Source organism: Poecile atricapillus, unplaced genomic scaffold (genome assembly GCF_030490865.1).
Source record: "Poecile atricapillus isolate bPoeAtr1 unplaced genomic scaffold, bPoeAtr1.hap1 scaffold_286, whole genome shotgun sequence".
NCBI lineage: Eukaryota > Metazoa > Chordata > Aves > Passeriformes > Paridae > Poecile > Poecile atricapillus.
The window spans coordinates 1-26,119 of record NW_026709088.1 but is presented as its reverse complement, the minus strand read 5'-3'; the positions used below and the strand labels follow the sequence as shown (position 1 = coordinate 26,119).

The 26,119-nt window shown below is 58.7% G+C and overlaps 1 protein-coding gene across 1 annotated transcript; it reads left to right on the top strand.

Moving 5' to 3' along the window:
* On the top strand, window positions 1–26,119 carry LOC131574390 (structural maintenance of chromosomes protein 1A). Its single transcript, XM_058828843.1, has 21 exons — window positions 1–212; window positions 1,341–1,529; window positions 1,873–1,985; window positions 3,037–3,240; window positions 4,519–4,757; window positions 5,023–5,281; window positions 5,439–5,579; window positions 5,674–5,756; window positions 5,840–6,047; window positions 7,945–8,130; window positions 11,060–11,239; window positions 12,616–12,762; window positions 13,861–13,998; window positions 14,979–15,095; window positions 15,346–15,452; window positions 18,679–18,820; window positions 22,298–22,443; window positions 23,697–23,850; window positions 23,952–24,062; window positions 24,659–24,815; window positions 25,995–26,119. Exons 1-21 carry the CDS (start codon window positions 104–106, stop codon window positions 26,117–26,119), a joined length of 3,255 nt encoding a protein of 1,084 aa, XP_058684826.1. The 5' UTR covers window positions 1–103.

Sequence of the window (26,119 nt, the reverse complement as noted above, 5' to 3'; positions counted from 1 at the left end):
CGCCGCAGCCGCCGCTTTCCCGCCCTCCGGCCGCGGCCCCGGCCCGAGACCCCCGGGACCCCCTCAGACCCCCGGGACCCTCCCGGGACCCTCCGGCCCCACCATGGGCTTCCTGAAGCTCATCGAGATCGAGAACTTCAAGTCGTACAAGGGCCGGCAGATCATCGGGCCCTTCCGTCGCTTCACCGCCATCATCGGCCCCAATGGCTCCGGTGGGTTCCGGGGGGGTCTCGGGAGGGGTCAGGGCCGCTCCCGTGACGCTCTGGGGAGTGACCCCGAATTCTTCACATTGCCCCGCTCCCCCTTCCTCGTCCCGCCCTGCCCGGGGCATTCCCCGTTCCCTGGGGTCCCTCCTGAGCCTTGGGGTCCCCCCCTATTCCCTACAGCCCCCCACAAACCGGGGTCCCCCCTCAGATCTTCCCTCCCATTCCCTGGACTCCCCCTCACCTTCCTCCTCTTTCCTTGGGGTCCCCCCTCAGTTTCCGGGGTTCCCCCATTCCCTGGACTCCCCCCTCTTTCCCCGGGGTCCCCGCTCAGTTCCTGGGGCTCCCCCAAAGCCCCCAATTCCCGGGGCTCCCCCAAAGCCCCCAATTCCCGGGGCTGTCCCCAAAACCCCCAATTCCCGGGGCTGTCCCCAAAACCCCCAATTCCCGGGGCTGTCCCCAATTCCCGGGGCTGTCCCCAATTCCCAGGGCTGTCCCCAAGCCCCCAATTCCCGGGGCTGTCCCCAAAACCCCCAATTCCCGGGGCTGTCCCCAAAGCCCCCAATTCCCGGGGCTGTCCCCAATTCCCGGGGCTGTCCCCAATTCCCGGGGCTGTCCCCAATTCCCGGGGCTGTCCCCAAAGCCCCCAATTCCCGGGGCTGTCCCCAATTCCCGGGGCTGTCCCCAATTCCCGGGGCTGTCCCCAATTCCCGGGGCTCCCCCAAAGTCCCCAATTCCCGGGGCTGTCCCCAGTTCCCGGGGCTGTCCCCAAAACCCCCAATTCCCGGGGCTGTCCCAAATTCCCGGGGCTGTCCCCAATTCCCGGGGCTCCCCCAAGCCCCCAATTCCCGGGGCTGTCCCCAGTTCCCGGGGCTGTCCCCAAAACCCCCAATTCCCGGGGCTGTCCCAAATTCCCGGGGCTGTCCCCAATTCCCGGGGCTCCCCCAAGCCCCCAATTCCCGGGGCTGTCCCCAATTCCCGGGGCTCCCCCAAAGCCCCCAATTCCCAGGGCTGTCCCCAAAGCCCCCAATTCCCGGGGCTGTCCCCAATTCCCGGGGCTGTCCCCAATTCCCGGGGCTGTCCCCAATTCCCGGGGCTGTCCCCAAGCCCCTGACCCCGCCGTGTCCCGGCTCCCAGGCAAGTCCAACCTGATGGACGCCATCAGCTTCGTGCTGGGGGAGAAGACGAGCAACCTGCGAGTGAAAACGCTGCGGGACCTGATCCACGGCGCTCCGGTGGGGAAGCCCGCGGCCAGCCGGGCCTTTGTCAGCATGGTGTACTCGGAGGAGGGCGCCGAGGACCGAACCTTCGCCCGCGTCATCGTCGGTGAGCGGGGAACGCGGCTCCGGGGGGATCTCCGCGGCTTTCGGGGCTGCTCTGGGGGAACGGGGGTGTTGGGTGGGGTTTGTGGGTTCGGAGGGGCGTGTTCGGGAGGGTTTTAGGGGTTGGGTGGGGGCTTTTGATGCCCCAAAATCCCCCCCAAATCCGCAGGCACGGATCTGAGGAGGGGGCTGCGAGCGCAGCTTTACCTGAGTCAGTGTGGGTGCAGAGGGGGCGCGTTTGGGGGGTGACAGAGTTGTGGGGGGCACGGTTTAGGGTTGGGAGGGCACATTTTGGGGGTGTTTAGGGTTTGGGGGAGCCCCCTGACCCCCCAAAACTCCCACCACAGGCAGCTCCTCCGAGTACAAGATCAACAACCGGGTGGTGCAGCTGAGCGAGTACAGCGAGGAGCTGGAGAAGTTGGGCATCCTCATCAAGGCCAGGAACTTCCTCGTCTTCCAGGTGAGGAGGGGGCCTGGGAGGGGCTTTGGGGGGGGTTTGGGGAGGTTTGGAGGGGCCTCACCAAAGCTCAGGGGGGTTTGGGGACAATGTGTGGTTTTTGGGGGCGGTTTTGTGCTCCCAGACATTCACTCACAGGAGCTCCTGGTGCTGTTTGGGATCGGCTGCTCCAGGAACTGCTCTTCTCCCTTAGGATCCCCCAGCCCCTGGCAGGAGTTGGGGATCACCTGTGGGGATTGTGGGGCCTCTCTGACTCCTGTTCTTCCATGAAATCCATCGGCACAAGGAGCCCAAAGGAGCACAGGGCGCCCTTTGAGGAGATCACCAGGAATTTAGGGATTGCTCTCAGGGATTCAGGGATTTCTCTCAGGGATTCAGGGATCACTCTCAGGGATTCAGGGATCCCTCTCAGGGCTTTAGGAATTTCTCACTGGGATTCAGGGATCATTCTCAGGGCTTTAGGGATTTCTCTCAGGGATTCAGGGATCCCTCTCAAGGCTTTAGGGATTTCTCTCAGGGCTTTAGGGATTTCTCTCAGGGCTTTAGGAATTTCTCTCAAGGCTTTAGGGATTTCTCTCAGGGATTCAGGGATTTCTCTCAGGGCTTTAGGGATTTCTCTCAAGGCTTTAGGGATTTCTCTCAGGGTTTTAGGGATTTCTCTCAGGGATTCAGGGATCACTCTCAGGGCTTTAGGGATCATTCTCAGGGCTTTAGGGATTTCTCTCAGGAATCCCTCTCAGGGATTCAGGGATTTCTCTCAGGGATTCAGGGATTTCTCTCAGGGATTCAGGGATCCCTCTCAGGGATTCAGGGATCCCTCTCAGGGATTCAGGGATCCCTCTCAGGGATTCAGGGATCCCTCCCAGGGCTTTAGGGATCACTCTCAGGGATTCAGGGATTTCTCTCAGGGATTGAGGGATCCCTCTCAGGATTCAGGGATCCCTCTCAAGGCTTTAGGGATTTCTCACTGGGATTCAGGGATTCAGGGATTTCTCTCAGGGATTCAGGGATCCCTCCCAGGGCTTTAGGAAGGTTCCTGCCCCCGTTTCCGCAGGGAGCCGTGGAGTCCATCGCCATGAAGAACCCGAAGGAGCGCACGGCGCTGTTTGAGGAGATCAGCCGCTCCGGGGAGTTGGCCCCCGAGTACGACAAGCGCAAGAAGGAGATGGTGAAGGCCGAGGAGGACACGCAGTTCAACTACCACCGCAAGAAAAACATCGCTGCCGAGCGCAAGGAGGCCAAGCAGGAGAAGGAGGAGGTGGGAAGCGCTCAGAATCCCGGGAAAAGCAGGTTTTGGAAACTCTCAGAGTCCTGGGAAAGGAGGATTTGGGGAATGCTCAGAATCCCGAGAAAAGCAAGTTTTGGGAACGCTCGGGATCCCAGGAAACGCGGCTTTGGTGTCACACCAGGGTTGGGTGGGAATGGAGGGAACGGGGCAGGGAAAAGCGATTCCAGGTGGTCCCTGGGGAGGAGGGAGGGGAACGAGGGAGATTTTCCTGTGGAAAAAGAAGATTGGGAAGGAAGCAGAGCCGGGGGTTAGGGGGCTCCTGGGCAGAGCCGGGGGTCAGGGGGCTCCTGGGCAGAGCCGGGGGTCAGGGGGCTCCTGGGCAGAGCCGTGGCCGAGCCCCAGGCCCAGCAGCTCCTGTGGCTCCCGTGGCTCCCACGGCTCCCGTGGCTCCCGTGGCTCCCGTGGCTCCCGTAGTTCCCGTGGTTCCCGTGGCTCCCACGGCTCCCGTGGCTCCCGTGGCTCCCGCGGCTCCCGTGGCTCCCACGGCTCCCGTGGCTCCCGTAGTTCCCGTGGCTCCCACGGCTCCCGTGGTTCCCGCGGCTCCCGTGGCTCCCGCGGCTCCCGTGGCTCCCGTGGTTCCCGTGGTTCCCGTGGCTCCCGTGGCTCCCAGGGCTCCCGTGGTTCCCGTGGTTCCCACGGCTCCCGTGGTTCCCTTGGCTCCCGTGGTTCCCTTGGCTCCCGTGGCTCCCGTGGTTCCCGTGGCTCCCGTGGCTCCCGTGGCTCCCGTGGTTCCCGTGGTTCCCGTGGCTCCCGTGGCTCCCGTGGCTCCCGTGGCTCCCGTGGCTCCCGCGGCTCCCGTGGCTCCTGTGGCTCCCACAGTTCCCGTGGCTCCCGTGGTTCCCGTGGTTCCCGTGGTTCCCGCGGCTCCCGTGGTTCCCGCGGCTCCCGTGGTTCCCGTGGCTCCCGTGGCTCCCGTGGCTCCCGCGGTTCCCGCGGCTCCCGTGGCTCCCGTGGTTCCCACGGCTCCCGTGGCTCCCGTGGTTCCCGTGGTTCCCGCGGCTCCCACGGCTCCCGCGGCTCCCACGGCTCCCGTGGTTCCCGTGGTTCCCGTGGTTCCCGTGGCTCCCGTGGCTCCCGCGGCTCCCGCGGCTCCCAGGGCTCCCGTGGCTCCCGTGGCTCCCGTGGCTCCCGCGGTTCCCGCGGCTCCCGTGGCTCCCGCGGCTCCCACGGCTCCCGTGGTTCCCGTGGTTCCCGTGGCTCCCGTGGCTCCCATCCCACGTCCCCATCCATCCCCGTCTGTCCCCACAGGCCGATCGGTACCAGCGCCTCAAGGACGAGGTGGTGCGGGCCCAGGTGCAGCTGCAGCTCTTCAAACTCTTCCACAACGAGGCCGAGATCGAGAAGCTGAACAAGGAGCTGGGGCTGAAGAACCGCGAGATCGACAAGGACAAGAAGAGGATGGACAGGGTGGAGGACGAGCTCAAGGACCGCAAGAAGGAGCTGGGCAAGATGATGAGGGAGCAGCAGCAGATCGAGAAGGAGATCAAGTGAGCCCGGGGATCCTGGGATTTGGGGAGTGCTGGGCAGGAAAATGTGTCTGGTTCCAGCCAATCCCCCTGTCCTGGGCAGGGAACCTTCCCAGAGCAGATGGTTCCAAACGTTCCCAGGTGGTTCCAGGCATTATCCGGGCACAGCTGGGCAGTTGTGGCTCTCCCAGCCCGTTTCCATGGGGGAAAGGCTCCAAAATGGGAATGGGGGGATTCACCAAACCCCACAGAGTCCGTGGGAGGCCTCACGCGGGGCTCTGGGCAGGGAGAAGGACTCGGAGCTGAACCAGAAGCGGCCGCAGTACATCAAGGCCAAGGAGAACACGTCCCACAAGATCAAGAAGCTGGAGGCGGCGCGGAAGTCGCTGCAGAACGCCCAGAAGCAGTACAAGAAACGCAAGGCAGACATGGACGAGCTGGAGAAGGAAATGCTCTCCGTGGAGAAATCCCGGCAGGAGTTCGAGGAGCGCATGGAGGAGGAGAGCCAGAGCCAGGGGAGGGACCTGACCCTGGAGGAGAACCAGGTGGGGCTGGGCCAGGTGGGACCTGGGAGGGCTGGAGGGGAGCCAGAGCCACGGCAGAGATCTCACCTTGCAGGAGGAGCGGTTTTGGGGTGATCCCGTGGGGTTTGGGAGGGGCTCCCCGGGTCCCAGGGGTGCTGACCAGCTGTGCTGACCCCAGGTGAAGAAGTACCACCGGCTGAAGGAGGAGGCCAGCAAACGCGCGGCCACGCTGGCCCAGGAGCTGGAGAAGTTCAACCGCGACCAGAAGGCCGACCAGGACCGGCTGGACCTGGAGGAGAGGAAGAAGGTGGAGACTGAGGTGAGCTGGGGGTGCTCAGATTGTCCCCAAAGTCCCCCCTGACCCCAGCTGACCCCTCTGTCCCCACTGTCCCCACTGTCCCCTCTGTCCCCAGGCCAAGATCAAGCAGAAGCTGCGGGAGATCGAGGAGAACCAGAAGCGCATCGAGAAGCTGGAGGAGTACATCGCCACCAGCAAGTGGGTGCCGTGTGCCAGGAGGGGCCGGGGTGGAGCCCCCAGACCCCCCTGAGCCCCCCCAAACCCCCCTGTTCCCCCCCCAGGCAGTCCCTGGAGGAGCAGAAGCGGCTGGAGGGCGAGCTGACCGAGGAGGTGGAGCTGGCCAAGCGCCGCATCGACGAGATCAACAAGGAGCTGAACCAGGTGATGGAGCAGCTCGGGGACGCGCGCATCGACCGCCAGGAGAGCAGCCGGCAGCAGCGCAAGGCCGAGATCATGGACAGCATCAAGCGCCTCTACCCCGGCTCCGTGGTGAGGGGAGCCCCAAAACCTGCCCCAGAACCCCCAATGGGTGCCCCAAAACCTGCCCCAAAAACTGCCCCAGAACCCCCAATGGGTGCCCCAAAAACTGCCCCAAAAACTGCCCCAAAACCCCCAATGGGTGCCCCAAAAACTGCCCCAAAACCTGCCCCAGAACCCCCAGTGGGTGCCCCAAAAACTGCCCCAAAAACCCTGAATGGGTGCCCCAAAAACTGCCCCAGAACCCCCAATGGGTGCCCCAAAAACTGCCCCAGAACCCCCAATGGGTGCCCCAAAAACTGCCACAGAACCCCCAATGAGTGCCCCAAAAACTGCCCCAAAAACTGCCCCAGAACCCCCAATGGGTGCCCCAAAAACTGCCCCAAAAACTGCCCCAAAAACCCTGAATGGGTGCCCCAAAAACTGCCCCAGAACCCCGAATGGGTGCCCCAAAAACTGCCCCAAAAACTGCCCCAAAAACTGCCCCAAAAACCCTGAATGGGTGCCCCAAAAACTGCCCCAAAAACTGCCCCAAAAACCCTGAATGGGTGTCCCAAAAACTGCCCCAGAACCCCCAATGGGTGCCCCAAAACCTGCCCCAGAACCCCCAATGGGTGCCCCAAAAACTGCCCCAAAAACTGCCCCAAAAACCCTGAATGGGTGTCCCAACAACTGCCCCAAAAACTGCCCCAAAACCCCAAATGGGTGCTCCAAAAACTGCCCCAAAAACTGCCCCAAAACCCCGAATGGGTGCCCCAAAAACTGCCCCAAAAACCCTGAATGGGTACCCCAAAAACTGCCCCAAAAACTGCCCCAAAACCCCCAATGGGTGCCCCAAAAACTGCCCCAAAAACTGCCCCAAAAACTGCCCCAGAACCCCCAATGGGTGTCCCAAAAACTGCCCCAAAAACAGCCCCAAAAACCCTGAATGGGTGTCCCAAAAACTGCCCCAAAAACTGCCCCAGAACCCCCAATGGGTGCCCCAAAAACTGCCCCAAAAACTGCCCCAAAACCCCAAATGGGTGCCCCAAAAACTGCCCCAAAAACTGCCCCAAAAACCCTGAATGGGTGCCCCAAAAACTGCCCCAAAAACTGCCCCAAAACCCCTGAATGGGTGTCCCAAAAACTGCCCCAAAAACTGCCCCAGAACCCCCAATGGGTGCCCCAAAAACTGCCCCAAAAACTGCCCCAAAACCCCAAATGGGTGCCCCAAAAACTGCCCCAAAAACTGCCCCAAAAACCCTGAATGGGTACCCCAAAAACTGCCCCAAAACCCCCAATGGGTGCCCCAAAAACTGCCCCAAAAACTGCCCCAGAACCCCCAATGGGTGCCCCAAAAACTGCCCCAAAACCCCAAATGGGTGCCCCAAAAACTGCCCCAAAACCTGCCCCTGTGGGAAATGTGGACCCTGAAATCCAGACCCCAAAACCCCTCCATGGCTCCTGACCCCAGCTCTGGGACTTCTCCCCATTTTTGGGGTCCCCAATCCCATTTCCGAGGTTCCTGACCCCACATCTCCTGACCCTGACCCCACACCTCCTGTCCCTGTCCCCACACCTGTCCCTGACCCCACACCTCCTGACCCCACACCTCCTGACCCCACACCTCCTGACCCCGCATCCCCTGTCCCTGACCCCACACCTCCTGTCCCTGACCTCACACCTCCTGACCCCACACCTCCTGACCCCACATCTCCTGACTCCATATCTCCTGACCCCACACCTCCTGACCCCATATCTCCTGACCCCATATCCCTTGTCCCTGACCCCACATCCCCTGTCCCCATATCTCCTGTCCCTGACCCCACACCTCCTGTCCCTGACCCCACACCTCCTGACCCCACACCTCCTGACCCCATATCTCCTGTCCCCACACCTCCTGACCCCACACCTGTCCCTGTCCCCGCAGTACGGGCGCCTCATTGACCTGTGCCAGCCCACGCAGAAGAAATACCAGATCGCGGTGACGAAGGTGCTGGGTAAGAACATGGACGCCATCATCGTGGACTCGGAGAAGACGGGCCGGGACTGCATCCAGTACATCAAGGAGCAGCGCGGGGAGCCCGAGACCTTCCTGCCCCTGGACTACCTGGAGGTGTGACCCTGCGGGCTCTGGGGTCCTCAGATGGGCTTTGGGGTCAGCAAAAACCCCAAAATGGGCTTTGGGGTCAGCAAAAACCCCAAAATGGGCTTTGGGGTCAGCAGGGAGCCTGAAATGGGCTTTGGGGTCAGCAAAAACCCTAAAATGGGGTTTGGGGTCAGCAAAAACCCTGAAATGGGCTTCGGGGTCAGCAAAAACCCCAAAATGGGCTTTGGGGTCAGCAAAAACCCCAAACTGGGCTTTGGGGTCAGCAAAAACCCCAAACTGGGCTTTGGGGTCAGCAAAAACCCCAAAATGGGCTTTGGGGTCAGCAAAAACCCCAAAATGGGCTTTGGGGTCAGCAGGGAGCCTGAAATGGGCTTTGGGGTCAGCAAAAACCCTAAAATGGGCTTTGGGGTCAGCAAAAACCCCAAAATGGGGTTTGGGGTCAGCAAAAACCCTGAAATGGGCTTTGGGGTCAGCAAAAAACCCTGAAATGGGCTTTGGGGTCAGAAAAAACCCTAAAATGGGCTTTGGGGTCAGCAAAAAACCCTAAAATGGGGTTTGGGGTCAGCAAAAACCCCGAAATGGGCTTTGGGGTCAGCAAAAACCCTAAAATGGGCTTTGGGGTCAGCAAAAACCCTGAAATGGGCTTTGGGGTCAGCACCATTTTGGGGTTTTTACCCCCCGTTTTTGGGGTTTTTAACCCCCCGTTTTTGGGGTTCAGGTGAACCCCTGGATGAGAAGCTGCAGGGGGGGTTTGGGTGCCCATTTTGGGGTTTTTAACCCCCCGTTTTTGGGGTTTTTAACCCCCCGTTTTTGGGGTTCAGGTGAAACCCCTGGATGAGAAGCTGCAGGGGGGGTTTGGGTGCCCATTTTGGGGTTTCTAACCCCCCGTTTTTGGGGTATTTAACCCCCCATTTTTGGGGTTTGGGTGAAACCCCTGGATGAGAAGCTGCAGGGGGGGTTTGGGTGCCCATTTTGGGGTTTTTAACCCCCCGTTTTTGGGGTTTTTAACCCCCCGTTTTTGGGGTTCAGGTGAAGCCCTGGATGAGAAGCTGCAGGGGGGGTTTGGGTGCCCATTTTGGGGTTTTTAACCCCCGTTTTTGGGGTTTTTAACCCCCCGTTTTTGGGGTTTTTAACCCCCCGTTTTTGGGGTTCAGGTGAAGCCCATGGACGAGAAGCTGCAGGGGGGGTTTGGGTGCCCATTTTGGGGTTTTTAACCCTCAGTGTTTGGGGTTCAGGTGAAGCCCTGGATGAGAAGCTGCAGGGGGAGTTTGGGTGCCCATTTTGGGGTTTTTAACCCCCCGTTTTTGGGGTTCAGGTGAAGCCCTGGATGAGAAGCTGCAGGGGGGGGTTTGGGTGCCCATTTTGGGGTTTTTAACCCCCCGTTTTTGGGGTTTTTAAGCCCCCATTTTTGGGGTTTTTACCCCCCCGTTTTTGGGGTTCAGGTGAACCCCTGGATGAGAAGCTGCAGGGGGGGTTTGGTTGCCCATTTTGGGGTTTTTAACGCCCCGTTTTTGGGGTTTTTAATCCTCAGTGTTTGGGGTTCAGGTGAAGCCCTGGATGAGAAGCTGCAGGGGGGGTTTGGGTGCCCATTTTGGGGTTTTTAACCCCCCGTTTTTGGGGTTCAGGTGAACCCCTGGTTGAGAAGCTGCAGGGGGAATTTGGGTGCCCATTTTGGGGTTTTTAACCCCCCGTTTTTGGGGTTCAGGTGAACCCCTGGTTGAGAAGCTGCAGGGGGAATTTGGGTGCCCATTTTGGGGTTTTTAACCCCCTGTTTTTGGGGTTCAGGTGAAACCCCTGGATGAGAAGCTGCAGGGGGGGTTTGGGTGCCCATTTTGGGGTTTTTAACCCCCGTTTTTGGGGTTCAGGTGAAACCCCTGGATGAGAAGCTGCAGGGGGGGTTTGGGTGCCCATTTTGGGGTTTTTAACCCCCCGTTTTTGGGGTTTTTAACCCCCCGTTTTTGGGGTTCAGGTGAAACCCCTGGATGAGAAGCTGCAGGGGGGGTTTGGGTGCCCATTTTGGGGTTTTTAACCCCCCGTTTTTGGGGTTCAGGTGAAACCCCTGGATGAGAAGCTGCAGGGGGGGTTTGTGTGCCCATTTTGGGGTTTTTAACCCCCCATTTTTGGGGTTTTTAATCCTCAGTGTTTGGGGTTCAGGTGAAACCCCTGGATGAGAAGCTGCAGGGGGGATTTGGGTGCCCATTTTGGGGTTTTTAACCCCCCGTTTTTGGGGTTCAGGTGAAACCCTGGATGAGAAGCTGCAGGGGGGGTTTGGGTGCCCATTTTGGGGTTTTTAACCCCCCGTTTTTGGGGTTCAGGTGAAGCCCACGGACGAGAAGCTGCAGGGGGGGAATTTGGGTGCCCATTTTGGGGTTTTTAACCCCCCATTTTGGGGTTTTTTACCCCCCGTTTTTGGGGTTCAGATGAAGCCCTGGATGAGGAGCTGCAGGGGGGGTTTGGGTGCCCATTTTGGGGTTTCTAACCTCTCATTTTTGGGGTTCAGGTGAAACCCTGGATGAGAAGCTGCAGGGGGGGGTTTGGGTGCCCATTTTGGGGTTTTTAACCCCCCGTTTTTGGGGTTTTTAACTCTCAGTGTTTGGGGTTCAGGTGAAACCCTGGATGAGAAGCTGCAGGGGGGGTTTGGGTGCCCATTTTGGGGTTTCTAACCCCCCGTTTTTGGGGTTTTTAACCCCCGTTTTTGGGGTTTTTAACCCCCCGTTTTTGGGGTTTTTACCCCCCGTTTTTGGGGTTTGGGTGAAACCCCTGGATGAGAAGCTGCAGGGGGGGTTTGGGTGCCCATTTTGGGGTTTTTAACCCCCGTTTTTGGGGTTTTTAACCCCCCGTTTTTGGGGTTCAGGTGAAACCCCTGGACGAGAAGCTGCAGGGGGGGTTTGGGTGCCCATTTTGGGGTTTTTAACCCCCCGTTTTTGGGGTTCAGGTGAAGCCCACGGACGAGAAGCTGCGGGAGCTGCGTGGGGCCAAGCTGGTGATCGACGTGATCCGCTACGAGCCGCCCCACATCAAGAAGGCGCTGCAGTTCGCCTGCGGGAACGCGCTGGTCTGCGACAACGTGGAGGACGCCCGCAGGATCGCCTTCGGGGGCCACCAGAGGCACAAGGTACCCCCAAAACCGCCTGAAATCACCCCAAAAATACCCCAGGAATGGACTGAAAATACCCCGAAACCTCCCCCAAAACTGCCCCAAAGCCAGACCCAAAACTGCCCCAAAACTGCCCCAAAACTGCCCCAAAATAAACCCAAAAAAACCCCAAAACTGCCCCAAAATACCCCAGAAACATCCAAAAACTGCCCCAAAATAAACCCAAAAAAACCCCAAAACTGCCCCAAAATACCCCAGAAACATCAAAAAACTGCCCCAAAATACCCCAGAAACTGCCCCAAAATACCCCAGAAACGCCCCAAAACTGCCCCAAACCCCATTCCCTGCATGTCCCCGATGTCTCCCTGTCCCTCACAAAGTGTCCCCAATGTCCCCTGGATGTCCCCAATGTCCCCTGGATATCCCAAAAGTCCCCTGGATGTCCCCAATGTCCCTGCTGTCCCCTGGATATCCCAAAAGTCCCCTGGATGTCCCCAATGTCCCTGCTGTCCCCTGGATGTCCCCAGTGTCCCCTGGATGTCCCCTGCATGTCCCCAATGTCCCCTGGATGTCCCCAATGTCCCCTGGCTGTCCCCAATGTCCCCTGGATGTCCCCAATGTCCCCTGGATGTCCCCAGTGTCCCCTGGATGTCCCCAATGTCCCCTGGATGTCCCCTGGATGTCCCCTGGATGTGCCCTGGGTGTCCCGTGGATGTCCCCTGGATGTCCCGTGGATGTCCCCAGTGTCCCGTGGATGTCCCCAATGTCCCCTGGATGTCCCCTGGGTGTCCCCTGGATGTCCCCAATGTCCCCTGGGTGTCCCCTGGATGTCCCCAATGTCCCCTGGATGTCCCCTGGGTGTCCCATGGATGTCCCCAATGTCCCCTGGATGTCCCCTGGGTGTCCCCCAGATGTCCCCAATGTCCCTGCTGTCCCCTGGATGTCCCCAGTGTCCCCCAGATGTCCCCAATGTCCCCTGGATGTCCCCAGTGTCCCCCAGATGTCCCCAGTGTCCCCTGGCTGTCCCCAGTGTCCCCCAGATGTCCCCAATGTCCCTGCTGTCCCCTGCATGTCCCCAATGTCCCCTGGATGTCCCCAGTGTCCCCTGGATATCCCCAAAGTCCCCCAGATGTCCCCAGTGTCCCTGCTGTCCCCAGATGTCCCCAGATGTCCCCAATGTCCCTGCTGTCCCCAATGTCCCCTGGATGTCCCCAGTGTCCCTGCTGTCCCCAATGTCCCCTGGATGTCCCCAGTGTCCCTGCTGTCCCCTGGATGTCTCCTGGGTGTCCCCTGCATGTCCCCAATGTCCCCTGGCTGTCCCCAGTGTCCCCAGATGTCCCCAGTGTCCCCTGGGTGTCCCCCAGATGTCCCCAATGTCCCTGCTGTCCCCACAGACGGTGGCCCTGGACGGGACACTGTTCCAGAAGTCTGGGGTGATCTCGGGCGGTGCCAGCGACCTCAAGGCCAAGGCTCGGCGCTGGGACGAGAAAGCCGTGGACAAACTCAAGGAGAAGAAAGAGCGGCTGACGGAGGAGCTCAAGGTGGGACCCCAAAACTGACCCTGAAACCCAAAACTGACCCCAAAACTGACCCTGAAACCCAAAACTGAACCTAAAACTGACCCTAAAACTGACCCTAAAACCCAAAACTGACCCTAAAACTGACCCTAAAACTGACCCTAAAACCCAAAACTGACCCCAAAACCCAAAACTGACCCCAAAACCCAAAACTGACCCCAAAACCGACCCTAAAACCCAAAACTGACCCTAAAACTGACCCCGAAACCCAAAACTGAACCTAAAACCCAAAACCGACCCCAAAACTGACCCCAAACCTGACCCCAAACCTGACCCTAAAACCCAAAACCGACCCTAAAACCCAAAACTGACTCTAGAACCCAAAACTGAACCCAAAAGTGATGCTAAAACCCAAAACTGACCCCAAAGCTGACCCCAAAGCCCCAGGCAGACCCAAAAGCCTCTCCCTGGGGGTTTCCCCTTCCCCATTCCCCTTCCCTCAGTTCTGGCTTTTCCCCCGAGTTCCCGTTTTTCCCGGATTTTCCCCAGTTCCCGTTTTTCCTGGATGGATTTGCCCCAATTCCCATTTTCCTGGATTTTCCCCAATTCCCGTTTATCCCGGATGGATTTTCCCCAATTCCCGTTGTTTTCCTGCCCCTGCAGGAGCAGATGAAGGCCAAGCACATTCCCCAATTCCCGTTTTTCCCCCATTCCCATTTTTCCCGTTTTTCCCCAATTCCCGTTGTTTTCCTGCCCCTGCAGGAGCAGATGAAGGCCAAGCACATTCCTCAATTCCCGTTTTTCCTGGATTTCCCCCAATTCCCGTTTTTCCCGTTTTTCCCCAATTCCTGGTTTTTTTCCTGCCCCTGCAGGAGCAGATGAAGGCCAAGCACATTCCCCAATTCCCGTTTTTCCCGGATTTTCCCCAATTCCCGTTGTTTTCCTGCCCCTGCAGGAGCAGATGAAGGCCAAGCACGTTCCCCAATTCCCGTTTTTCCCGTTTTTCCCCAATTCCCGTTTTTCCCGGATTTTCCCCAATTCCCGTTTTTCCCGGATGGATTTTCCCCAATTCCCGTTTTTCCTGGATTTTCCCCAATTCCCGTTTTTTCCCTGCCCCTGCAGGAGCAGATGAAGGCCAAGCGCAAGGAGGCCGAGCTGCGCCAGGTGCAGTCCCAGGCCCACGGGCTCCAAATGCGCCTGAAATATTCCCAAAGCGACCTGGAGCAGACCAAGACCCGGCACCTGGCCCTCAACCTGCAGGTGAGCCTCGCTCCCGGGGCAGGATCCCGGCATTTGGGGGAAAACTTCCTGGATTTGGGAAAAATTCGGCATTTTGGGACAAACGGCCCCGGTTTGGGGAGAAATTTCCCCGTCAAAGGTTCCCAAAGGGACCCGGAGCAATCCCGGAGCTCAGCCTGGCCCTGGGGTGGGATTGGGGAGAAAAGATCTGGTTTTGGGGAGAAATTCCCTGGATTTGGGGAGAAATTCCCTGGATTTGGGGAGAAATTCCCTGGATTTGGGGAGAAATTCCCTGGATTTGGGGAGAAATTCCCTGGATTTGGGGAGAAATTCCCTGTTTTTGGGGAGAAATTCCCTGGTTTTGGGGAGAAATTCCCTGGATTTGGGGAGAAATTCCCTGGATTTGGGGAGAAATTCCCTGGTTTTGGGGAGAAATTCCCTGGTTTTGGGGAGAAATTCCCTGGATTTGGGGAGAAATTCCCTGGATTTGGGGAGAAATTCCCTGGATTTGGGGAGAAATTCCCTGGTTTTGGGGAGAAATTCCCTGGAGTTGGGGAGAAATTCCCTGGGTTTGGGGAGAAATTCCCTGGGTTTGGGGCGAAATTCCCTGGATTTGGGGAGAAATTCCCTGGATTTGGGGAGAAATTCCCTGGATTTGGGGAGAAATTCCCTGGTTTTGGGGAGAAATTCCCTGGTTTTGGGGAGAAATTCCCTGGATTTGGGGAGAAATTCCCTGGGTTTGGGGAGAAATTCCCTGGATTTGGGGGACATCCTGGTTTTGGGGAGAAATTCCCGGTTTGGGAAAAAAATCCCGGGCTTGAGGAGAATTCCACGGTTTTAGGGAAAAATCTCACGGTTTTGGGAAGAAAATTGAGGGTTCAGAGAGGGGATTTGGGGGCTCAGGGATCAGATTTTGGGGTTCAGGGAGGGATTTTTGGGTTCAGAGATGAATTTTTGGGGTTCACTGGAGGATTTTGATCCCGTTTTTCCCCTTTTCCCAGGAAAAATCCAAACTGGAGAGCGAATTGGCCAATTTTGGGCCGCGGATCAACGACATCAAACGCATCATCCAGGGCCGGGAGCGGGAGATGAAGGACCTGAAGGAGAAAATGAACCAGGTTTGGGGGGAATTTGGGGGATTTGGGGAAAAATTCCTGGGCTTTGGAGGAAAATCCTCGGTTTGGGGGGAGGAAATCCCTGGTTTGCAGAACTTGCTCCAGTTTTGGAGAGAAATTCCCCCAGTTTTTGGGAGAATTCCCTGATTTGGGGGGAAGAGGAGATGAGCCGGGTTTGGGAGGATTTTGAGGGGGATTTGGGGGATTTTTGGGGTCCCCCAGATTTGGGGGGGCCCTGACTTTGCCCCCCCAGGTGGAGGACGAGGTTTTTGAGGAGTTCTGCCGGGAAATCGGGGTCAGGAACATCCGGGAATTCGAGGAGGAGAAGGTGAAGAGGCAGAACGAGATCGCCAAGAAAAGGTCAGGGCACCCCAAAACCGGGGGGGAATCCCTGAAACCCCCCAGGGGACCCCAAAACACCTTCAGGGCCCCCCCAAACCCTTCATGGGCTCCCCAAAAATCCTCTCAGGACCTCCCCAAAACCTCTCAGGGACCCCAAAACCCATCTCAGGACTCCCCAAACCCCTCAGGGACCCCAAAACCCATCTCAGGACTCCCCAAACCCCTCAGGGACCCCAAAAATCCTCTCAGGACCTCCCCAAAGCCCTCAGGGACCCCAAAAATCCTCTCAGGACTCTCCAAAGCCCTCAGGGACCCCAAAACCCATCTCAGGACTCCCCAAACCCCTCAGGGACCCCAAAACCCATCTCAGGACTCCCCAAACCCCTCAGGGACCCCAAAACCCATCTCAGGACTCCCCAAACCCCTCAGGGACCCCAAAACCCATCTCAGGACTCCCCAAAGCCCCTCAGGGACCCCAAAACCCATCTCAGGACTCCCCAAACCCCTCAGGGACCCCAAAACCCTTCAAGGACCTCCCCAAAACCCTCAGGGACCCCAAAACCCATCTCAGGACTCCCCAAACCCCTCAGGGACCCCAAAACCCATCTCAGGACTCCCCAAAACCCCTCAGGGACCCCAAAACCCATCTCAGGACTCCCCAAAGCCCTCAGGGACCCCAAAACCCATCTCAGGACTCCCCAAAGCCCTCAGGGACCCCAAAACCCATCTCAGGACTCCCCAAAGCCCTCAGGGACCCCAAAACCCATCTCAGGACTCCCCAAACCCCTCAGGGACCCCAAAACCCATCTCAGGACTCCCCAAAGCCCTCAGGGACCCCAAAAATCCTCTCAGGACTCCCCAAACCCCTCAGGGACCCCAAAACCCCTCTCAGGACTCCCAAAGCCCTCAGGGACCCCAAAACCCATCTCAGGACTCCCCAAAGCCCTCAGGGACCCCAAAACCCATCTCAGGACTCCCCAAAGCCCTCAGGGACCCCAAAACCCATCTCAGGACTCCCCAAAGCCCCTCAGGGACCCCAAAACCCATCTCAGGACTCCCCAAACCCCTCAGGGACCCCAAAACCCATCTCAGGACTCCCCAAAGCCCCTCAGGGACCCCAAAACCCATCTCAGGACCTCCCCAAACCCCTCAGGGACCCCAAAACCCATCTCAGGACTCCCCAAAGCCCCTCAGGGACCCCAAAACCCATCTCAGGACCTCCCCAAACCCCTCAGGGACCCCAAAACCCATCTCAGGACTCCCCCAAACCCCTCAAGGACCCCAAAAATCCTCTCAGGACTCCCCAAACCCCTCAGGGACCCCAAAAATCCTCTCAGGACCTCCCCAAACCCCTCAGGGACCCCAAAACCCATCTCAGGACTCCCCAAAACCCCTCAAGGACCCCAAAACCCATCTCAGGACTCCCCAAAGCCCCTCAGGGACCCCAAAACCCATCTCAGGACTCCCCAAACCCCTCAGGGACCCCAAAACCCATCTCAGGGCTCCCCAAACCCCTCAGGGACCCCAAAACCCATCTCAGGACTCCCCAAACCCCTCAGGGACCCCAAAACCCATCTCAGGACTCCCCAAAGCCCCTCAGGGACCCCAAAACCCATCTCAGGACTCCCCAAAGACCCTCAGGGACCCCAAAACCCATCTCAGGACTCCCCAAAGCCCTCAGGGACCCAAAAATCCTCTCAGGACCTCCCCAAACCCCTCAGGGACCCCAAAACCCATCTCAGGACTCCCCAAACCCTCAGGGACCCCAAAAATCCTCTCAGGACCTCCCCAAACCCCTCAGGGACCCCAAACCCATCTCAGGACTCCCCAAACCCCTCAGGGACCCCAAAACCCATCTCAGGACTCCCCAAAGCCCTCAGGGACCCCAAAACCCATCTCAGGACTCCCCAAACCCCTCAGGGACCCCAAAACCCATCTCAGGACTCCCCAAAGCCCTCATGGACTCCCCAAAACCCATCTCAGGACTCCCCAAAGCCCTCAGGGACCCCAAAACCCATCTCAGGACTCCCCAAAGCCCTCAGGGACCCCAAAACCCATCTCAGGACTCCCCAAACCCCTCAGGGACCCCAAAACCCATCTCAGGACTCCCCAAAGCCCTCAGGGACCCCAAAACCCATCTCAGGACTCCCCAAAGCCCTCAGGGACCCCAAAACCCATCTCAGGACTCCCCAAACCCCTCAGGGACCCCAAAACCCATCTCAGGACTCCCCAAACCCCTCAGGGACCCCAAAACCCATCTCAGGACTCCCCAAAGCCCCTCAGGGACCCCAAAAATCCTCTCAGGACCTCCCCAAACCCCTCAGGGACCCCCAAAACCCATCTCAGGACTCCCCAAACCCCTCAGGGACCCCAAAAATCCTCTCAGGACCTCCCCAAAGCCCTCAGGGACCCCAAAACCCATCTCAGGACTCCCCAAAGCCCTCAGGGACCCCAAAAATCCACTCAGGACCTCCCCAAACCCCTCAGGGACCCCAAAACCCATCTCAGGACTCCCCAAACCCCTCAGGGACCCCAAAACCCATCTCAGGACTCCCCAAACCCCTCAGGGACCCCAAAACCCCTCTCAGGACTCCCCAAACCCCTCAGGGACCCCAAAACCCATCTCAGGACTCCCCAAACCCCTCAGGGACCCCAAAACCCATCTCAGGACTCCCCAAACCCCTCAGGGACCCCAAAACCCATCTCAGGACTCCCCAAACCCCTCAGGGACCCCAAAACCCATCTCAGGACTCCCCAAACCCCTCAGGGACCCCAAAAATCCTCTCAGGACTCCCCAAGCCCTCAGGGACCCCAAAAATCCTCTCAGGACTCCCCAAACACCTCAGGGACCCCAAAACCCATCTCAGGACTCCCCAAACACCTCAGGGACCCCAAAACCCATCTCAGGACTCCCCAAAGCCCTCAGGGACCCCAAAACCCATCTCAGGACTCCCCAAAGCCCTCAGGGACCCCAAACCCCATCTCAGGACTCCCCAAACCCCTCAGGGACCCCAAAACCCATCTCAGGACTCCCCAAAACCCCTCAAGGAGCCCCCAAACCCTTCAAGGACCTCGGGGAACCTCCCAAAATCCACTCGGGGTCCCCCAAAATCCACTCGGGGTCCCCCAAAATCCACTCGGGGTCCCCCAAAACCCTCGGGGGGGTCCCCCAAAACCCTCGGGGGGGTCCCCCAGCAGCCAGGGAGCCCCTCGGGGACCCCGCTGAGGTTTTGGGGTGCCCCAGGCTGGAGTTTGAGAACCAGAAGACGCGGCTGGGGATCCAGCTGGACTTCGAGCGCAATCAGCTCCGCGAGGACCAGGAGAAGGTGCTGATGTGGGAGCAGGGAGTGCGCAAGGACGAGGCCGAGATCGAGAAGCTCAAGAAGGTTTGGGGGTTCAGGGGTTTTTGGGGAGGTTTTGGGGGTTTTTTCTGAGTTTTTGGGGGCTTTTGGGGCTGTTTTCTGGGGTGATTTAGGGTGGTTTTGGGGCTGTTTCCTGGGGTGATTTGAGGTGTTTTTAGGGCTGGTTTTTGGGGTGATTTAGGGTGGTTTTGGAGCTGGTTTTTTGGGTGGTTTTGGGGCTGTTTCCTGGGGTGATTTAGGGTGGTTTTGGGCTATTTTTTGGGGTGGTTTTGGGGCTGTTTTTTGGGGTGATTTGAGGTGTTTTTGGGGCTGTTTCCTGGGGTGATTTGGGGTGTTTTTGGGCTATTTTTTGGGGTGGTTTTGGGGCTGTTTTCTGGGTGATTTGGGGTGTTTTAGGCCTGTTTTCTGGGGTGATTTAGGGTGTTTTTGGGGCTGTTTTTTTGGGGTGATTTAGGGTGTTTTTAGGGCTGTTTCCTGGGGTGATTTGGGGTGGTTTTTGGGGCTGTTTTTTTGGAGTGATTTAGGGTGTTTTTAGGGCTGTTTTTTGGGGGTGATTTAGGGTGTTTTTGGGCTATTTTTTTGGGTGGTTTTGGGGCTGTTTTTTTTGGGGTGATTTGGGGTGGTTTTGGGGCTGTTTTCTGGGGTGATTTAGGGTGGTTTTTGGGCTGTTTTCTGGGGTGATTTGGGGTGGTTTTGGGGCTGTTTTCTGGGGTGATTTGGGGTGGTTTTGGGGCTGTTTTCTGGGGTGATTTAGGGTGGTTTTGGGCTATTTTTTGGGGTGTTTTTGGGGCTGGTTTTTTGGGGTGATTTAGGGTGGTTTTGGGCTATTTTTCGGGGTGTTTTTGGGGCTGTTTCCTGGGGTGATTTAGGGTGTTTTTGGAGCTGTTTTGTGGGGTGATTTAGGGTGTTTTTGGGCTATTTTTTAGGGTGTTTTTGGGCTGTTTTCTGGGGTGATTTGAGGTGGTTTTGGGCTGTTTTCTGGGGTGATTTAGGGTGTTTTTGGGGCTGTTTCCTGGGGTGATTTGGGGTGGTTTTGGGGCTGTTTTCTGGGGTGATTTGGGGTGGTTTTGGGCTGGTTTTTGGGGTGATTTAGGGTGGTTTTGGGCTATTTTTTGGGGTGTTTTTGGGGCTGTTTTCTGGGGTGATTTGAGGTGGTTTTGGGGCTGTTTTTTTGGGTGGTTTTGGGGCTGTTTTCTGGGGTGATTTGGGGTGGTTTTTGGGGCTGTTTTGTGGGGTGATTTAGGGTGGTTTTGGGCTATTTTTTGGGGTGGTTTTGGGGCTGTTTTCTGGGGTGATTTGAGGTGTTTTTGGGGCTGTTTTCTGGGGTGATTTGGGGTGTTTTTAGGGCTGTTTTTTTGGGGTGATTTAGGGTGGTTTTGGGGCTGTTTTCTGGGGTGATTTGGGGTGTTTTTGGGGCTGTTTTTTGGGGGTGATTTAGGGTGTTTTTGGGCTATTTTTCGGGGTGTTTTTGGGGCTGTTTTCTGGGGTGATTTGGGGTGGTTTTTGGGGCTGGTTTTTGGGGTGATTTGGGGTGGTTTTAGGGCTGGTTTTTGGGGTGATTTAGGGTGTTTTTGGGGCTGTTTCCTGGGGTGATTTGGGGTGTTTTTGGGCTATTTTTTGGGGTGGTTTTGGGGCTGTTTTAGGGCTATTTTTGGGGGTGGTTTTGGGGCTGTTTCCTGGGGTGATTTAGGGTGTTTTTGGGCTATTTTCTGGGGTGATTTGGGGTGGTTTTAGGCTGGTTTTTTGGGGTGATTTAGGGTGGTTTTGGGCTATTTTTTGGGGTGGTTTTGGGGCTGTTTCCTGGGGTGATTTGGGGTGGTTTTGGGGCTGTTTTCTGGGGTGATTTGAGGTGGTTTTGGGCTATTTTTTGGGGTGTTTTTAGGGCTGTTTTCTGGGGTGATTTAGGGTGTTTTTGGGCTATTTTTCGGGGTGTTTTTGGGGCTGTTTTTTTGGGGTGATTTAGGGTGTTTTTGGGGCTGTTTTCTGGGGTGATTTGGGGTGGTTTTGGGGCTGTTTTCTGGGGTGATTTAGGGTGTTTTTGGGGCTGTTTTCTGGGGTGATTTAGGGTGTTTTTAGGGCTGTTTTTCTGGGGTGATTTAGGGTGTTTTTAGGGCTGGTTTCTGGGGTGATTTAGGGTGTTTTTGGGGCTGTTTTCTGGGGTGATTTGGGGTGGTTTTGGAGCTGTTTTTTGGGGTGATTTAGGGTGTTTTTGGGGCTGTTTTCTGGGGTGATTTGGGGTGGTTTTGGGGCTGGTTTTTTGGGTGATTTTGGGTGGTTTTAGGGCTGTTTTTTGGGGATGATTTAGAGTGGTTTTGGGCTGTTTTGGGTTGATTTTGGTGTGTTTTTGGGGCTGTTTCCTGGGGTGATCTGAGGTGTTTTTAGGGCTGTTTTTTGGGGTGTTTTTAGGGCTGTTTTTTTGGGTGATTTAGGGTGTTTTGGGGCTGTTTCCTGGGGTGATTTAGGGTGTTTTTAGGGCTGTTTCCTGGGGTGATTTGAGGTGTTTTTGGGCTGTTTTGGGTTGATTTTGGTGTGTTTTGGGGCTGTTTTTTTGGGTGATTTAGGGTGTTTTTGGGCTATTTTTTTGGGTTGATTTTGGTGTGTTTTGGGGCTGTTTTCTGGGGTGATTTGGGGTGGTTTTGGGGCTGTTTCCTGGGTGATTTGAGGTGTTTTTGGAGCTGTTTTTCTGGGGTGATTTAGGGTGGTTTTGGGCTATTTTTTGGGGTGTTTTTGGGGCTGTTTTCTGGGGTGATTTGAGGTGTTTTTGGGGCTGTTTCCTGGGGTGATTTAGGGTGTTTTTGGGCTATTTTTCGGGGTGTTTTTGGGGCTGTTTTCTGGGGTGATTTGGGGTGTTTTTGGAGCTGTTTTCTGGGGTGATTTGGGGTGGTTTTGGGGTTGTTTTCTGGGGTGATTTAGGGTGGTTTTAGGGCTGTTTTTTGGGGTGTTTTTGGGGCTATTTTCTGGGGTGATTTGGGGTGGTTTTGGGGCTGGTTTTTTGGGTGTTTTTGGGGCTGTTTTTTGGGGTGATTTGAGGTGTTTTTAGGGCTGTTTTTTGGGATGATTTAGGGTGTTTTTAGGGCTGTTTTTTGGGGTGTTTTTAGGGCTGTTTCCTGGGGTGATTTGGGGTGGTTTTTGGGGTTGTTTTCTGGGGTGATTTAGGGTGGTTTTAGGGCTGTTTTTTGGGGTGTTTTTGGGGTATTTTCTGGGGTGATTTGAGGTGGTTTTGGGGCTGTTTCCTGGGGTGATTTAGGGTGGTTTTGGGCTATTTTTGGGGTGTTTTTGGGGCTGTTTTTTTGGGGTGATTTAGGGTGGTTTTGGGCTATTTTTTGGGGTGTTTTTGGGGCTGTTTCCTGGGGTGATTTAGGGTGGTTTTGGGGCTGTTTTCTGGGGTGATTTAGGGTGGTTTTGGGCTATTTTTTGGGGTGTTTTTAGGGCTGTTTTTTGGGGTGATTTAGGGTGTTTTTGCGCTGTTTTGGGTTGATTTTGGTGTGTTTTGCCCCCCAGGAGGAGCAGCGGCACATGAAGATCATCGACGAGACGATGGCGCAGCTGCAGGACCTCAAGAACCAACACCTGGCCAAGAAGTCGGAGGTGAACGACAAAAACCACGAGATGGACGAGATCCGCAAGAAGCTGGGCGGGGCCAACAAGTGAGGGCGGGGCAAGAGGGGGCGGGGCCAACAAGTGAGGGCGGGGCCAAAGGGCGGGGCCAGCAAGTGAGGGCGGGGCCAAAGGGGGTGGGGCCAGAGTGGGGTGGGGCCAACAAGTGAGGGCGGGGCCAAAGGGAGCGGGGCCAACAAGTGAGGGTGGGGCCAAGGGGTGGGGCCAAAAGGGGTGGGGCCAACAGGTGAGGGTGGGGTCAAAGGGGTGGGGCTGAGTTAATGACTGAGGGAGGGGCTCAAGGGGTGGGGCCAGAAGAAGGGGGAAGGACCCTGTGGGTGTGTCCCTGTGGCTGTGTCCCCATGGTCCCCATGACCGTGTCCCCATGCTGTGTCCCTCTGGCCGTGTCCCCATGGTCCCGTGTCCCTGTGTCCCCGTGTCCCCCTGGCCATGTCCCCATGTCCCCGTGTCCCTGTGTCTCCGTGTCCCCACGCCGTGTCCCCCTGGCCGTGTCCCCATGGTCCTGTGTCCCTGTGACCATGTCCCCACGCCGTGTCCCTGTGTCCCCGTGTCCCCATGACTGTGTCCCCACACCGTGTCCCCCTGGCCATGTCCCCATGTCCCCGTGTCCCCACACCGTGTCCCCCTGGCCATGTCCCCATGTCCCCGTGTCCCCCTGGCCGTGTCCCCACGCCGTGTCCCCCTGGCCATGTCCCTGTGTCCCCGTGTCCCTGTGACCATGTCCCCACGCCGTGTCCCCATGTCCCCGTGTCCCCTGCCGTGTCCCTGTGTCCCCGTGTCCCCGTGACCGTGTCCCCACGCCGTGTCCCCCTGGCCATGTCCCCGTGTCCCCATGTCCCCGTGTCCCCGTGACCGTGTCCCCCTGGCTGTGTCCCCATGACCGTGTCCCCCTGGCCATGTCCCCATGTCCCCCTGGCCGTGTCCCTGTGTCCCCATGTCCCCATGTCCCCGTGTCCCCACGCCGTGTCCCCATGTCCCCATGTCCCCGTGTCCCCACGCCGTGTCCCCCTGGCCATGTCCCCATGTCCCCGTGTCCCCACGCCGTGTCCCCCTGGCCGTGTCCCCATGTCCCCCTGGCCATGTCCCCATGTCCCCGTGTCCCCATGACCGTGTCCCCACGCCGTGTCCCCCTGGCCATGTCCCCATCTCCCTGTGACCGTGTCCCCACGCCATGTCCCCATGTCCCCGTGTCCCCGTGACCGTGTCCCCACGCCGTGTCCCCCTGGCCATGTCCCCATGTCCCCGTGTCCCTGTGACCGTGTCCCCACGCCGTGTCCCTCAGGGAGATGACACACCTGCAGAAGGAGGTGACGGCCATCGAGACGAAGCTGGAGCAGAAGCGCAGTGACCGCCACAACCTCCTGCAGGCCTGCAAGATGCAGGACATCCGTCTGCCGCTGGCGCGCGGCTCCATGGACGACATCAGCCAGGAGGAGGTGGGGACACCCCTGTCCCCCCCCCCAGTGTCCCCCCAGTGTCCCCCCAGTGTCCCCCCAGTGTCCCCTGAGCCCTGCTGGTCCCTCTCGTGTCCCCTCAGGGCGGTGGCACCGGGGAGGAGCCCGGGGGGAGCTCCCAGCGCAGCTCCAGCCTCTACGCCCGCGAGGCCCTGATCGAGATCGACTACAGCGACCTCCCCGAGGAGCTCAAGGTGAGCCACACCTGGCCACGCCCTGGCCACGCCCTGAGCCACACCTGGCCATGCCCTGGCCATGCCCTGAGCCACACCTGGCCACGTCCTGAGCCACCCTGAGCCACCCCCTGAGCCACACCCTGAGCCACCCTGACCACACCCTGAGCCACACCTGGCCACACCCTGATCCTGCCATGGCCACACCCTGATCCTGCCATGGCCACACCCTGACCCTGCCCTGGCCACACCCTGAGCCACACCCTGAGCCTGCCCTGACCCTGCCCTGGCCACACCCTGAGCCACACCTGGCCATGCCCTGAGCCACACCCTGAGCCACACCCTGAGCTGCCCTGGCCACACCCTGAGCCACCCTGGCCACACCCTGAGCCACACCCTGACCTGCCCTGGCCACACCCTGACCCTGCCCTGAGCCACACCCTGGCCACACCCTGAGCCACACCCTGACCCTGCTCTGACATTGGGACCCACCCACTCTGCCCCACACATTCTGGGGTCCCCCGCTTCCTGTCCCCCCCTGTCCCACCCATGAGCCGTGTCCCCACATGTCCCCCCGTGTCCCCACATGTCCCCCCGGTGTCCCCCGGTGTCCCCAGGACGCGCAGGCGGAGGAGGAGATCCGGCAGGAGATGGCGGCGCTGCAGCAGCGGCTGACGGAGCAGCAGAGCGTCCTGCAGCGCATCGCTGCTCCCAACATGAAAGCCATGGAGAAACTGGAGAGTGTCCGGGACAAATTCCAGGAGACCTCGGATGGTGGGACAGGGGGACACGGGGGGACACGGGAGGGACACGGGGGGACACGGGAGGGACACGGGGGGGGACACGGGGGGACACGGGGGACATGGGGGGGACACGGGGGGACACGGGGGGGACAGGGGGACACAGGGGGGACACAGGGGGGACACGGGAGGGGACACGGGGGGGACACGGGGGGGACAGGGAGGGACATGGGGGGGGACACGGGGGGGACACGGGGGACACGGGGGGGGACACGAGGGGGACAGGGAGGGACATGGGGGGGACACGGGGGGGACACGGGGAGGACACAGGAGGGACACGGGGGAGACACGGGGGGGACACGGGGGGACACGGGAGGGACACGGGGGGGACACAGGGGGGACAGGGGGGGGACACGGGGGGGACACGGGGGGGACACGGGGGGGTCACAGGAAAGCCTCCACAACGAGTTCCACAAGCCCAAAGGGGCAGGGGGGGACACCCAGGCTTGGGGACACCCAATTGTCCAGGACACACCGGTGCTCCCCTGGCTGTCCCCAACGTCCCCTCATGTCCCTGCTGTCCCCTGATGTCCCCTGGCTGTCCCCAATGTCCCCTCATGTCCCCAATGTCCCTGCTGTCCCCTGCTGTCCCCTGGCTGTCCCCAATGTCCCCTCATGTCCCTGCTGTCCCCTGGCTGTCCCCAATGTCCCCTCATGTCCCTGCTGTCCCCTGCTGTCCCCTGGCTGTCCCCAATGTCCCTGGCTGTCCCCAATGTCCCCTCATGTCCCTGCTGTCCCCTGCTGTCCCCAATGTCCCCTCATGTCCCCAATGTCCCCTGCTGTCCCCAATGTCCCCTGGCTGTCCCCAATGTCCCCTGCTGTCCCCTGCTGTCCCCAATGTCCCCTGGCTGTCCCCAATGTCCCCTGCTGTCCCCTGCTGTCCCCAATGTCCCTGCTGTCCCCTGGCTGTCCCCTGCTGTCCCCTCATGTCCCTGCTGTCCCCTGCTGTCCCCTGGCTGTCCCCAATGTCCCCTCATGTCCCTGCTGTCCCCTGCTGTCCCCTGGCTGTCCCCAATGTCCCCTGCTGTCCCCTGGCTGTCCCCAATGTCCCCTGCTGTCCCCTGGCTGTCCCCAATGTCCCCTGATGTCCCCTGCTGTCCCCTGCTGTCCCCTCATGTCCCTGCTGTCCCTGCTGTCCCCTGGCTGTCCCCAGAGTTCGAGGCCGCGCGCAAACGCGCCAAGAAGGCCAAGCAGGCGTTTGAGCAGATGAAGAAGGAGAGGTTCGACCGCTTCAACTCCTGCTTCGAGGCCGTGGCCACCAACATCGACGAGATCTAA